The following is a 14,657-nucleotide window of genomic DNA, read 5'->3' as shown; positions in this document are numbered from 1 at the left end:
CCATGCATGATCCTATCAGCCCTCCTAGCCTGAACCAACAGCGTATCACTGCGATGTCATCTATGTACCTGCTGTATGCCCAGCTCCTGTAGATTGGCTTCATCACACAGACTGCAGATCTCCATACAGCAGCCATGGAAGTCATAGCAGCTCTGCATTCAGACGTGGTCCCTGTGTGTATCTAGCTCGCAACTTGCTGTGCCTTCACCTTGCATATATTACATTGCCGGAGCTGTCTGATCAGATTCTTGATCTGCACATGAGTCGGAGGGGAATCCTGCTTCAGCAGCAGCTGTTGTCTCCATGGCTGGCCAGGAGCTGGAGAAAAGCAACGCATCCCTTCTGCCCGCCGACCTCACCAAGCTGGCATCCCTGGGCATGATCGCCTGCGTGAGCCTGCTGGGCAACCTCCTGTTTGCTTTCATCGCCCTCCGAGACCGGAGCCTGCACCGAGCCCCCTATTACCTACTGCTGGATCTGTGCCTGGGCGATTTCATGCGCTCCTTGCTTTGTTTCCCTCTGGTGCTGAAATCCATCAGCAGCGGCTCCCATTGGACCTACAGCAAGAGGAGCTGCAGGGTCATGGCATTTGGCACCGTGCTCCTCTGCTTCCACGCCGCCTTTATGCTGCTGTCCATCAGCCTGACCAGGTACATGGCCATAGCCCACCACAGGTTCTACTGCAAGAAGATGAACGGCTGGGCATGTGCCCTGGTCATTTCCATGGCCTGGATCCTGTCCATGGCCATGGCCTTGCCCCCTGTCTTCGAGGTGGGCACCTACAAGTTCATCAGAGAGGAGGACCAGTGCACCTTTGAGCACCGCTATGTCAAAGCCAACGACAGCCTTGGCTTTCTGCTGATGCTGGCCTTTATCGTGGCTGCCACCCATTTTATCTACATGAAGCTTTTGTTCTTCATTTACGACCACAGGAAAATGAAGCCAGCGCAGCTGACCCCAGCCATCAGCCAAAACTGGAGCTTCCATGGGCCAGGGGCGGCTGGGCAAGCAGCTGCCAATTGGATTGCTGGCTTTGGAAGGGGACCCACGCCGCCCACCTTGGTGGGCATGAGACAGAGCACCCAACATCAGATCAAAAGGCTGCTGGTGCTGGAGGAATTCAAGCAGGAGAAGAGGCTCTGCAAGATGTTCTATGTCATCACCTTTCTGTTCCTCCTCTTTTGGGGCCCCTACCTGGTGGCTTGCTACCTGAGGGTCTTTTTGAAAAGTGCATCCTTGCCTCAGGATTTCCTTACAGTTGCAGTGTGGCTGACGTTTGCTCAGGCAGGTCTGAACCCCATTGTGTCCTTCATGTTGAACAAAGAGCTCAGGATGTCTTTTAGGGCTCATCTGCCTTGCAGGAACACTCAAACCCAAAGGGAGTCCTATATTGATACCTAACTCATGGAAGATCCTTGTAGACACCTGGGCATGGGGTATGCAAAGTTCTGGTTGCCATGGAGATGGAATGCCTCTTTCAATTAGAGGCAACCAGGGTTTAAGGTGAGACAATGGCAACGCTCAACTGTATCTTTCACTGATGATGTATTTGGGTGCTTTATCATTAGCAAGGTGGCCGCTTTGTTGTATGCAAGCAGTATTGTCTCAGTGTAGAGCAGATCAGCCTAGATAGCTTGCTGTCAGCATCAGAAACATGTTGGGTTGACTGAGACTAATTAACCTATAGAAAATTAAGTTGCTAATTTGTATGTGTTGCTGCTGAGCACCTCCCGAAGCTGAGCTGTCATTCACTGATATTAATTTGGCAGGTCCCCTAGCTGATGTACAATAGGCACTAGATGCATATACATAATACATGTCCCAGGTTTGTCCAGGAATTTTATTTAAAGCCCTTCTTAAAAATAAAGAAAAATGTAATTGTTTAGTTTGAAAGCATGCAGTGGTGTCAAGGCTCCATTGTTTGCACTTTGGTGGCATTTCCCAACACAGGGAGAATGCAATCATATGCATTCACACCACCACATTGCATTATGTTGCATTTGGGGGGGAGCTTTGTAGCATTGTTGATGTGTTGGCCTGCATTATTCCATTCAGGGCATTGGAATGAGATCTCATACGTCATGTCTAAAAATGCATCACAGGGCAGCGGGATCGCCCATGTTAATGCACGCATGCATCTGTTGTGAATCCAGTAAGAGAGATATTTCAAGTGTATTTCCGCTTTTGCAGCCAAATTTGGAAACTGCTTAATGTATATTTGTTACATGTTTCCAATCGTATAGCATAGTGGAAAAAAATAATAATAATAAGTTTTAGATGCTCTTTTTGCAAACTCCTAGAAGAAAATGTCTGCGTAGTTCTCGTCCGCGTGGGTTGGGGGAATTTCGTTTCAAATAATTAACCCTGTCTGTACTGTGCTGACAGATTTCATTATCATTTGTAAACTAGATGAGCCCAGCTGTCTGTCCTAACAAAGGGTTAAAGACCTTAAGCTGTATGTTAATTCCCTTTTTAAAACTGTCCCTCAGTCAGTCCCTTATCTGCACATTTCCATTTTTCTAACCAGTAGAAGCTGCCTATAGGGTCCTGTGTATAATCCTGCTCCGAAAAAACAGCTATAAAGGTAAGAAATATTATACTTAAGATATACTGCGGGAGGTTCCCAAATTTGACTGCAAATGTGTAAATACACTTTAAGTGTATGTTGCAGAGGTTTTCTTACTTCCTGTTTGGTGAAATCATTGCCAGCAAAACAGGAAGTGAGAGAAAATCTCTCTAACGGAGTCCTAGATAGCAGTAAAACACAACAGGGTTCTATAGCTGGCCATACACTGCTTGAATATCTAAATTTGCACAGTGTGTGGCCCTGCCAGCACCCCTGTGTTCAACGTTTTAATTGACCTTTGTCGAAGTGGTCAATTTGAAGTTTCTCGGACACACGGTGACTACGGCGGCAGTCACTGTTCGGGTATTCTGACAGTGGCACACCTGCCCCTGTTAGCATACAATAGCCCCCTTGGATCGGATTCCTCGTCCAGGCTGTTGAGCGTGGATGAGGGAATCAAGTGTTTGACTTGTTTAGCTCCGGGCTCAATGAGAAAAAACACACATGGGCCAATTTATAAGTCTTCTGTCCAGTCATACGCTTTGCAAATGCTACTTGGATGACATTCCCCCCTCTAGATGTAGCCGGGGGCTTTCCCAGGCGTGGTGTCACCCAGAGCGGCTACCGGGTGACACCTCTCCGGGACGTCATTGCACACGCGTGTGACGTCATCATGCAAGTGCATAATGACATCACATGTGCTTACCTGCCGGTGGCCATCTTAGTGATGGATGCCGGCAAAGAGCTGAGGGGACATTCATTTGGTGGGATAAGGTATGCCGCCAGATCCCCTCGTGCAACTGTTGGGCTCTCCGTCCATGACCGAGTGCCGGACTTTTCAGAAGGGGGTGACATTACAATGACTGTCACCTCCTCTGATGGTGTCACCCGGTGCCGCACTCCCCTGGTGACGCCACTGGATGGAAATGCAGTGCGAACAGCATTTGCCCGGAGTATGGCTGGACTGAAAATATATAAATAGACTCTACAGTGTATGACCAGCTTAACCCTTCCCAACTCTATCCAAAACTACCAAAAAAGTTGTAGCTGTAGATACATCTTAAAGGCAACCTGTTTTTTTTTATGTTATTATAAATATTTTTGGCTACTTATGAAGATATTCCTTAGTATACATCACCAATTGGCAGGTTCCAGGTACTGAGTTTGTCCCTGGAATTTTTTTCTTTTTATAATGATAAGCAGGCTAAAAAATTATTGATCTGTTATATATGCCCACCACTAGATGGAGCCAAAGAGCACAGGGAATTCCTACGTTCCTCCGCTCCATCTAGTGGCAGGAAGGCTGTGCAAACGGCATTTGCCCAGCCATACGGCGGGGAGAACATTCATACATCAGTTCCTTACTGTTCATATTTGTAAGATAACATTTTGAAGGACATATTTGTAATGTAAACATTTTTAATACTATTCAGCTCAATAAATATCCCTTGATGGGGTTGTTGTGGCCAATACAGTTCTTTTGGACAAGGGCTAAGAATGCACAGCTTGGGCACTCCACAGCGGAGGGGTTTTAAAACGATTTTAAATGCCAAATGCTTCATTGTATAAAACTCTGCTACTGATTGAAATTAAGAAAATGAAATATTTAAAGCCACAAATTCTGTGCTCGATTTGTAAGGTTATTTGCTGTTCTTTTGTAAGGTTATTTACTGTTCACAAAAGGGCCCTAATTCCATTCAAATGAATGGGCTACCCTAATGCAAAGCACGGTAAGACGCATAAAAACGTGTATCAGTTGCATGTGCGTTTTCGCATGGCATAGATGTGAACCAGGGCTTATATATATTAAAAACATATACTGTATATTCCATTTTTAAATAGTTTGTAGCCATTTATGTGCACATGGGGCTCTTACATAGTGATTCTGCTTTGAAATTGCATAAAACCACTTTATAGGAACGTGATGCCTCTGACCCAGACATATGATAGGTGTGTGGTTTAGGAGATCATATAGTAGCCCTTCGTGATATGAAAGTTAGTTCCTTTTTTTCAATAACAAGGGATCCATTTGTATAAGAGTCTGAAAAATAATTATTTGCTGTCCCATGCAACCAATCATATTCCCTTTGAAGATTGAAAGGAGCCATCCCATTGGCTGCTATGGCCAACACAGACAGTTCTCTGGTTCTGGTTCCATTATCAGCAGTTCAGAATGAAAGGTTGCTTAAAGGATATTTAAACCCTACTGATGAAGTTCACTTTTTTGGTCTCTTTTGGTCCGCTAAATATACCATTGAAAGCGTTTTGTTATATCTGTTTGATGAGTGCAAACAAAATGTGTTGATCTAGTCAGAAATCTCTTCTGATACATCCCTGTGCTCCCCGCCGATGTTGCATTGTCAGGCCCGGTGCAGACCTAAACGATTCAGGTCGCGTGTCCTGGGATCGCACGGTCGTGCACAATTGCAGACAGCGATTGCTGCGTGGCCCCATTGATTTCAATGGGGTACATCTTTTGCGGCAATCGCAGAAAAAAGGTACGTGTACCTTTTTTTGTGATCCATGACGCCCGGCTGTTTTAGCGGCGGAAAAACCACGCGATCCGCCCCGTGCGACTTGGGTGCCATTAGAAAATAATGGCACTCACAGGGCGATCATCAGTGATGGGCGACGCCCTGACCGCGCAGCAATCCACACGGTATCGTGCATGATTGCCGCATGGTCACAGATCGCCCAGGTGTGCACCGGCCCTTATCAGTCACATTGTTCCAGGCACCTCTAAGAATTACAGAACACGCCCATCTATTATAGACAAGAGGCAGTCTCTGTACTCCTGTTCTAGTGTGACAACCATAGCTTCCTCCATAGAGACAATAAGGGTGAATAAGCGTTGTCACCCTAGGAAATATGTTACTAAGAGGATCATAAGGTGGAAACGAAGAAGAAAAGCTTGACAAAAAAAAGACAATATATACAGCCACCATATCTAGGGACTGTAAATCTGCAACATATTAATATTTTGGGTTTAGATACACTTTAACAGAGTCATGTCGTATGAGCATGCATAGTTAGAAGAACTAACAGACTCTAGTCACAGATTATGTAAAACTCAGATTAAAGGTGAATTGATTGGATTTGCAATTCAATGCAATTCAATGGTTTCTCTATGCCATTGGCAGTTCAATAACTGATACTTGTCTGGAGTGGGTCTTTGGAGCTTTCATTTCCGTGACAGATAAACATAGAACGTTGATAGATGGATAGGTAGATAGATAGATAGATAGATAGATAGATAGATAGATAGATAGATAGATAGATAGATAGAAAGATAGATAGATAGATAGATAGATAGATAGATAGATAGATAGATAGATAGATAGATAGAAAGAAAGAAAGAAAGATAGATAGATAGATAGATTAAAGATAGATAGATGAATGATAGATAGATAGATAGATAGATAGATAGATAGATAGATAGATAGATAGATGAAGGATAGATAGATAGATAGATAGATAGATAGATAGATAGATGGATAGAAAGATAGATAGATAGATAGATAGATAGATAGATAGATAAAATATAGATAGATGAATGATAGATAGATAGATAGATAGATAGATAGATAGATAGATAGATAGATAGATGAAGGATAGATAGATAGATGAAGGATAGATAGATAGATGAAGGATAGATAGATAGATGAAGGATAGATAGATAGATAGATAGATAGATAGATAGATAGATAGATAGATCGCTCTAAGCAGAAAAGATCCTTGCAAAAGTATTGAAAAAACCATCAAATCCATTTGTACGTACAGGTAGCATAAGTACCTGAATACATCTTGATATTGTTCTCCTTTAATCTCCAGCACATCACCGGGAGAGGAAGGCAATGCACTGCACTATGCACTGGTGTCGGCCCTATTGCTTTGCACGCTGGAGTCAGTGTGTGTCATCGGGCAGCTATACACTTTATAAACGTGTATACATTTAATGTGTAATGTGTATAAATTTATAAACACATAAATTAGCCCCTAAAAGTCACAGCAATGGAACTCTACCAAGTCTGTGATTGGATAGTGAAGGAGCATCAGTCCGCTGATGAGGTCATCTCTACAAGCTCCATTTTTTTTACATTCGTAGCATTGTGCATAGCAGTGCATACGGAATAGCTTACAGTGCTGCCCCGTCCACTTGCAGTGGGATTGTTGATATGCAGAGGATTACAGAAAGATAGTCAGTCTGTGATATTATTTAAAATGCATTTTGAATGAATAACTAACTGAAGTCTTTTCTATCCGCCTGCCCTTACACTGTAAAGTACATGTACCTCTCTGTGCGTGCCAGGGGCAGGCAACCTTGGCACTCCAGCTGTTGTGGAACTACAAATCCCATGAGGCGCTGCAAGATTAACAGCCACAGGCATGACTCCCAGAGAGACAAAGGGGTTTGTGGTTTCAGCATAGCTGCAGTGCCGAGGTTGCCTACCCCTGGTGTATACTGTAAAGGATGGATCCATGTATTGCAGAATGGAGTGCATTAGCACACTACATTAGAAGGCACCCGTGATAGCTTGGGGCCATCATACTGCTTAAAACAAATCATCTGGACACTGTACAGGAAGTGTTAGAGTTGTGATAATGGTGGATAAGGATGGGCCATTACTCCTTATCATTTCAGAACACTTCACACCTTCAATGTCAGAACCCCTAGAGATACCACCAGTGGTCGATCCATCTGCCCAGTATCTATCAAGTACTGAAAATGATGTAGGCTTGGGTGGACTGACCCTTCAATTTTATACAGTATTTGTGAATATTACTTTTTCTATGATGCCGATGATAAATTAGGTTCACTGGCCTTTAAACTACAGTGGTAACTCGGTTCACAAACTTAATTCGTTCCACGATTCTGGTCGCGAACCGAATCAAACTGCGATCAGACCGCGATCTCGACTAGAGGAAGCCATGAGCATGTGTCAGAGCAGGGAAAATGGCTGCGGTTGTGTTCATCACCCAATGCGGAGTTCGCGAACGGAAGCAACATTTTGCCGAACTTCCTGTTCGCGAACCGAATTCCTCGCGAACAGAAGCGTTCGTGAACCGAGGTACCACTGATTTTTCTTTAATTAAAATCCTAAAATAGTGTTGTGCTTTGTGACATGTCGTGGCAGTAAATGTGATATCTATTCAGTATAGTGATGCTTATCATTTGAATTCAGCCTATATATGCTTTTGATAACTGTAAATATGTAACTGAGTATATATTAGTTAACACTACATTGAAGAACGTTGCAAATATTTTTTACTCGTTGGATTTCAATGACTTTGTTCCCCCTCTATTCTCTTCTACTTTATATGCATTGTTATAAAGGAAACCACGCCTTGCAGTTTTCTAAACAATATCTGCTAATGTTTTTAGAATGGGTGAACGTTTTTTTTATAAGCTGGAATGTAATCAACGTAAATGTAACTTATTACCAGGATCGATTTTTGACGTTGAAGATCTTTTTTCATGATTATAAACGGTGCATAATAACTGTGTCATTGTAATGCTGTTTCATATTTATGCATTTTCAATAAAACGATTTAACAATACACCCGTGTGCGTTGTTATTTTGTGACTTGTGTGAATTAAAGTGTGTATGAAGGGAAGTGGTGTCCCTAGACTTTTGCCGCCTGGGATGCTCTGGCTGCCGTCACGACAAGCTCCTGGCATCCAGTGGCATCACTGGTTGCCGAGAGCTGAAGGGATGCCAGCCAGAGCGTCCCAGGTTGCTAAGAGTTAGGCGGGGAGATTTTTATGGCTCTTATGCAAAATAAAGATTATCATGGCATGTAGCTTAGTGCAAGGGTAGGCAACCTAGACCTCTGCGATTCGCGGTAAAAAAAAACGCGCGACAAACGCACGTTTCCGAGGGCTACCTGGCTGTATCCCAATGGATACTGGCGGCAAATATGCCCCAAAGAAGCTCCTTTACTTCTTTGGGCGTAGGGCGTTGTGCAGCGCGTTCCTACGCGCTGTAAAACACCCAGGTGGGAACCATGCCCATAGGCAATCATTGGTTTTCACATGTTGAGCGTTTTACAGAGCGTAGGAAAGCGCTGTAAAACGCCCAGGTGTGAAACAGGCCTCATGAGGCAGCCTGATACTGTTTCCTCAGGCCGCATCTCTTTGGGTCACATGGGAGGGTGGCAGGCAGAGCGGAATGGCACAATGATTGCAGTGTATCTGTTGCCCCTTTTCCGGCCAGAGCGTCCCAGGTTGCTAAGGGCCATAAAGATCTCCCTGTCTAGCTCTCAGCAACCAAGAACGCTCTGGCCCGAAAGTGGGCGGCATTGTGCAGCACAGCCGTCACTATACAAAAAGCATGCCGTTCTGCCTGCTGACCCCCCCATGTGACCCAAAGAGATGCCGCCTAAGGAAACTGCTTCAGGCTGCCTCATTAAAGAGACAGCCCTGATGTTCCCACAATAACACTGTTCCACCACAAATTCTATCCACCATGCCAGAAGACCTTCAGGTGCCCGCCCACAGAGGGCATCTTCACTCTAATCTACAGCAGTCCCAGGATCTAAAACAGACGCACACGGATGACATCACTTTGTATAAAAGCAACTTTGTTCAGGTCCGCTTGTACGGCACAGTCCAGCCTCCGGTCTGCCCCTTGCTGACGCATTTCATCCTCAGCTGTTTAGTCATAGAGGCAGCACTGTATAAATGACCTGAATAAAGTTGCTTTTATACAAAATGATGTCAAAAGTGTGCGATCGTTTGTGTATGAAGGAGATTGTAAAAATGTTTGAACTTTTATTTCTGCTTAGCAGAACTCTAGGCAAGTATAAAATACATGATTTCATGGAGTTCTGTATTCTTCAATACATTATTGATTTGTATTTTTTTTTATATGCAAGCAGTGTAAGTACCTGAATTTGTCTTGGTATCAGCCTCCTGCAGTCCCTGCACAGCAGAGCTCAGTGTGGGAGAGGAAAAAGAAGCACAAGAAGCCAATAATTTCATATTCTGGCTAGGAGAATTCTGATGGGAGGAGAAAGCAGGGTGACATCACCGATGACAGATGAGCTCACCACTGTGATGCTTCTCCTTCACTGTCCAGTCACCAGTTTGTCCATGACAGCCTGGGCTCAGAGGAAATGGTTGAAGAATGCTGGCTGTCATTCAACCTGGAAGACTGAGGACATCTAGCAGTGCGAAAGAAGTATTGCATCTAAATCTCCGGATAGAAGGTAAATATTGCAGTAAAAGCTGCTTTTTTATTTGATCTTTAATAGGTGATCCTTTTTTTTTTTTGACTGGAGTTCTGTTTTATTTGTATGATTTGTTCTTCTCTAGGATACTAATATTCGATTATCACTGAAGAGATAGGGGAGGTTACATGCAAAGCACATTTTGCCATAGTGAAGGTTTTAGGTAGTATTGTCCTTTAATGTTTCTGTTATTGTCTTGTGCTACTCAGCAGTAAAGCAACCTGCTGAATGCATGAACTTTGTTTTTCTGCAGAAGTCCAGTGTGCACTCTCAATCACATCCATATCCAAGGTCCTTAGTTTACTGGTCAACGGTCATGTTTGCTCTGGCCAAGGCTCACACACATGTATACTCCACCTACTGCACATACACAGGTAGCACTGAAAATAAGTATTATATGCACTAAGTATTTCTAGACTTTATCTGCCGATTAACTATTCATGAATGGCCACTCTGACTCCTAAAGGAGAACTATGGGGTAAGTGTTTTTCCCCATAGTTCTCCTCAGGGTCACGGGAGGACATATACTAACCTCCTCCTGTGACCCAAAGCTCAGTATATCGCGAGCTACAGCTTGCGGCTTACTGAGACCGCCACAGCCGGGACGGATCCCGACATTACTGTTGAGATCCACCCAGCTGCGTGATTGACAGCTGTCTCTGCCTATCTAGAGGCAGAGGCAGCTGTGTCCGCCCCCTCCCCCGTCCGTTCCTCCAGTCAGCGTTGGAGAATCGGAGTGGGAAGGGGGGTAATCCCTGCAGGGAATCACTTACCTCATAGTTCTCCTTTAAAGATGAGTGATGCTGAAGGTGGTAACAGAATAGTCACTTGAGGGCCAGCTTGAGTATGTGACACTCATCTAAGGGTCTCTACTAGGGATGTTCTGATACCAGTTCAGATACCAGTGCAGATACATGGCATTTTCATGAGAACTACCAGGGTGGCAGCGGCTGCAGCTGGGACCGGGCTCTGGCGCTCCACCACTGCCCTGAAATCATTAGTCTGTATTGTTTTAGAAAAACTGTCACATGACAATAAACAAAAATGTATCAGTACTTGTATCTGTGAGGACCCGCCCGGGTCCCTTACATGGCTATCGGCCGACAGTGAAGGGCGAGGAGCCGGAGGCCTGGCCCTAGCAGCGCAGGGCCCCAGCATTGCCGCTCCAGCGGCTTTGAGACAAGCTAGGGCCCCATCAGCGACACTGCTCGTCTGATGTCGGACTGGCCGGAAGTGACGTCACGTTGGTGATGTGACGTCACTTCTGGCCGGTCAGCATTGCCGCTCCAGTGGCTTTGAGACAAGCTAGGGCCCCATCAGCGACACTGCTCGTCTGATGTCGGACTGGCCGGAAGTGACGTCACGTTGGTGATGTGACGTCACTTCTGGCCGGTCGGGCGGCAGACGAGGCCATGTGTGCAGGTAAGAGGAGCTAGGAAGGAAGGAAGGAAAGGAGGGAGAGGAGGGATGCAGCCCTGACCAGCCCTCCTGAGACCCCTTCAGAGCCCACCATAGACAGTCTCAGATGGGCTGTGCAGCATCTATGGTGGGCTCTGCAGGCTCAGGTGGGTCCTGCGCCCAGCGCGTCACTAAGCCATGCGTCCAGCGCGTCACTAAGCCCTGCGTCCAGCGCGTCACTATTGATGGCTGCCCGTACTTGTACTTGCAAATATGGTATAGCTAGTAGTAGTTAGTCACATTCAACTGGACACGTTTGGTAATACTGAAGCCACTATGGAATTACCAGTATTCAGCAGCTGCGAAACCCACCAGCCGATGAATACAATAGCCAGCAGCTATTCAGCGGGTCTGAACAAGAGAAATTGAATGGTGTGTGGCTAGCCATAGTTCTATATTTACACTTTATTGAGGGACTTAGTTGGGCAATGGAGTCGCTTTACCACATGGGTGGGCAACTCTTGTCCGCAAGCTGTGCTTTAACTACAAATCCCAACATGCCTTTGCCTCTGGGAGTCATGCTTGTAACTGTCAGTCTTGCAATGCCTCATGGGATTTGTAGTTCCACAACAGTTGGAGGGCAGGAGTTGCCCACCCCTGCTTTAACATCTGTGAATGGGACTAAGAGGTTCCTCCTCTCTTACTGTTCCATTGTCAATGGAGGGATTTCAAGCAAGATGAGAAATTTAGGAGAAATCTCTCCAATAGGAGCCCAGTAAGCGATAGATAAACTGAAAAAGGGTTACTAATCCTTCTGCACACTAACCAAAACAACATATTACTAATCAAAAAGGGTCTGGATTTCTAATTAACCCTTATCCTTTTTGTGTACTCTACGGTTGAGAGATAGGCTCCATTCACAAGGGATGATCTGGCATTCCTGCAGCAGGAACCTATGGATTCCTGTGGCAGGAATCCCAGGTATTCCATTAAGATGATTGTCGTTGGTCACAGGATAGATGTGGCCAGTGACAGGTATTTATCCCAAACCATATTTAATCGTACCATGCACAATGAAATGCCGTCTGCCCCCGAGGTCACCCTGCCAATAACTTCAATGAGCACAGCGGCCGCATCAGAACAGGAACATTTGGCATTCCTGCCGCAGGACTGTGTGAATGGGGCCTTATAAACCATTTTTTTTCCACTGATGGTCAACAGAGATAAGACCTCATACCATTGACCAGATAAGCAATACCTTCTATTACTTTTGTCTTTTTGGGCCAAAAAGACTATGTGCTCCAATAGGGTCTGTCGTTTTCCATATGAGTATGATAAATAAGTATTTTTACATTGTTTTGCAACAGCTTGTTTTGTTTTATCGCTTTTATTAGTGTACAGCTCATTGACTTTTTTTTACAGAGCCTAGCAGTTGTCACGAGAGAAAGTATGATGGCAAATGCCAATCAGCAACAAGTAGGGATACAGATATGTTGCAAAGCACAGTGGCAAGTATTTGATAACACAGAGAAAAGTGCAATGATGTGTCAACAATCAGGAATTAAAGTGGAACTACAGACACCATGATTTCACCACAGCTCCAGCTGTATTTCCTTAGCATTGCCTTTTATGTTTTTACAGTACATTGATTTCATAAAAACATCATATATTTTTGTCTATGAAGGTTCTCATTTATCCAGGTCATGGTATATCTGTAAAAAAAAAAAAGTCAAGGCAACTGGACTTGCTGTATTTTGTTTGAAGACGTTTCACTGATCATCTGACCAGCTTTCTCAATTCAGAATGACTTGTACAAAAATTATCTGGGAATAAATATGGTGAATGCTGCTCCAATCCACATAATCTATTAATCGCAACCAGGTGTTGATTGTATTTGCATAATTGGAGCTGGGATGTGTAGTTAACCTGCCCAGAGAGAGTTGTTAAAGCAGCATTGTATGTGGCAGACACTAGATGTCTCTCCCCTATTCAAGCTTGGCTTCTCTATTTTTAGATAAATGGCCTCTTTCACACCTCTTTTAAATCAGTCCTTACCAATCAGGGAGGAGGACAGGGAGGAGGACTGGTTGCCAGTTGCCTTGAATTATTTTTTACAGATATATCATACTAAACACTATCTGAATAGAGTTTGCATGCTCCTAATGTGCTTTTGGGGGGTTTCCTCCGGGTGCTCTTCCCACACTCCAAGAATATGCTGATAGACAAATTGACTCTTGTTGTCACGATACAGTGCATGGGTGTCCCCACACCGCATGCAGGTATCTATACAGGTGAACCAAATACGTGACCACACCAAACAATGCTTATGAACAATAGTTTATTAGCTACTCTAAAAACACCACAACCATAAGCAACCCTGCCAACACCCGCAAGTAACATATAAAAGCCTAACTTATACAAATGACAAATTACACACCAGAGACAACATGGGGAGCAGGACAACAAGAGGGGAGCCACTGATCTGTGGTAAGGGTAAGGAGTCAGGTCAGGGTTCAAGGCAGGAACAGGAACAATACTGAGGCCCAGGCCTGACTGCAAGGAGAGGCTAAATACTCTCCCAGATCAGCACCAGGTGGCGACTAACTTTGATTGCTGGGACACCCGCAAGTGAGCACTGGAACTGCAGGACCTGGTTCTAGCGTCAAAGTGCCACCTGGAGGTGCTCAGGTCCCTGACAGCTACTGGCTGCCTGGAGACACCTGCAGATGTGCACTGGAACTGCACTATCTGGTTCCAGCGCCACATTGCCACCTGGAGGTATTGTGGTCCCTGACACTTGTCTAAATTGGCCCTAGTATGTTTGCATGTGAGGTAAGACTTTGGAATGTAAGCTCCTTGGGGGCAGGGACTGATGAGAATGAATAGTATGTAAGCGATGTGTAAATCAATGGTGCTATATACACGCCTGCAATAAACAAAACCAGCCATGGGGTCATGTCTTTGCCAAGCACAACCTGTGATGCTTGCGCTGGAGAACTTCTACCAATGTAAAGAAATTTATGACAATTTCTTTTTCTTTTTTTTTCAATGAATAAAGAAAAAGAAAATCATAAGCAGTAAAGCTAAGGAGATACTAACAGCTATGAATTATCGTAAAATTGTGGTTAGCTTTCTGCAGCTTTATATAGCCAAATAAATAAAAGCTGATTCTTCGTTATTACTAACCACACATCACAGTTCCTTTTATTTATTTCAATAAATAAGATCACAGAAGTACCTGACAAGATGATTGTTTGTTTGTTTTTTAGTGTTTTTACTAGAATTCTACATGCAAATGAGTTATTAAGTTGGTTATTTGGAGAGTCTTGTTTCCCGTTACTATTAAAAAAAAACATATTGCTAAATAAGGAAAAGAATTACATCCGTCATAAAGAATCGATGTTCTTATTCTGATACAGAATTAATACACCGATATATATATATATATAAATCTTTAATATAT

General features: G+C 44.2%; 1 protein-coding gene across 1 annotated transcript; it reads left to right on the top strand.

Moving 5' to 3' along the window:
- Positions 1–242: 242 nt before the first annotated feature.
- LOC108792281 (probable G-protein coupled receptor 173) lies at positions 243–1,401 on the top strand. The gene has a single exon (XM_018563023.1). The coding sequence runs from the start codon at positions 304–306 to the stop codon at positions 1,399–1,401; it is 1,098 nt and encodes a 365-aa protein (XP_018418525.1). The 5' UTR covers positions 243–303.
- Positions 1,402–14,657: the final 13,256 nt, after the last annotated feature.

This window comes from Nanorana parkeri, unplaced genomic scaffold (genome assembly GCF_000935625.1).
Source record: "Nanorana parkeri isolate BGI_ZX_2015 unplaced genomic scaffold, ASM93562v1 scaffold624, whole genome shotgun sequence".
NCBI classification, from domain to species: Eukaryota; Metazoa; Chordata; class Amphibia; order Anura; family Dicroglossidae; genus Nanorana; species Nanorana parkeri.
The sequence above is the reverse complement of the archived record's forward strand: the minus strand, read 5'-3'. Positions and strand labels throughout refer to the sequence as shown.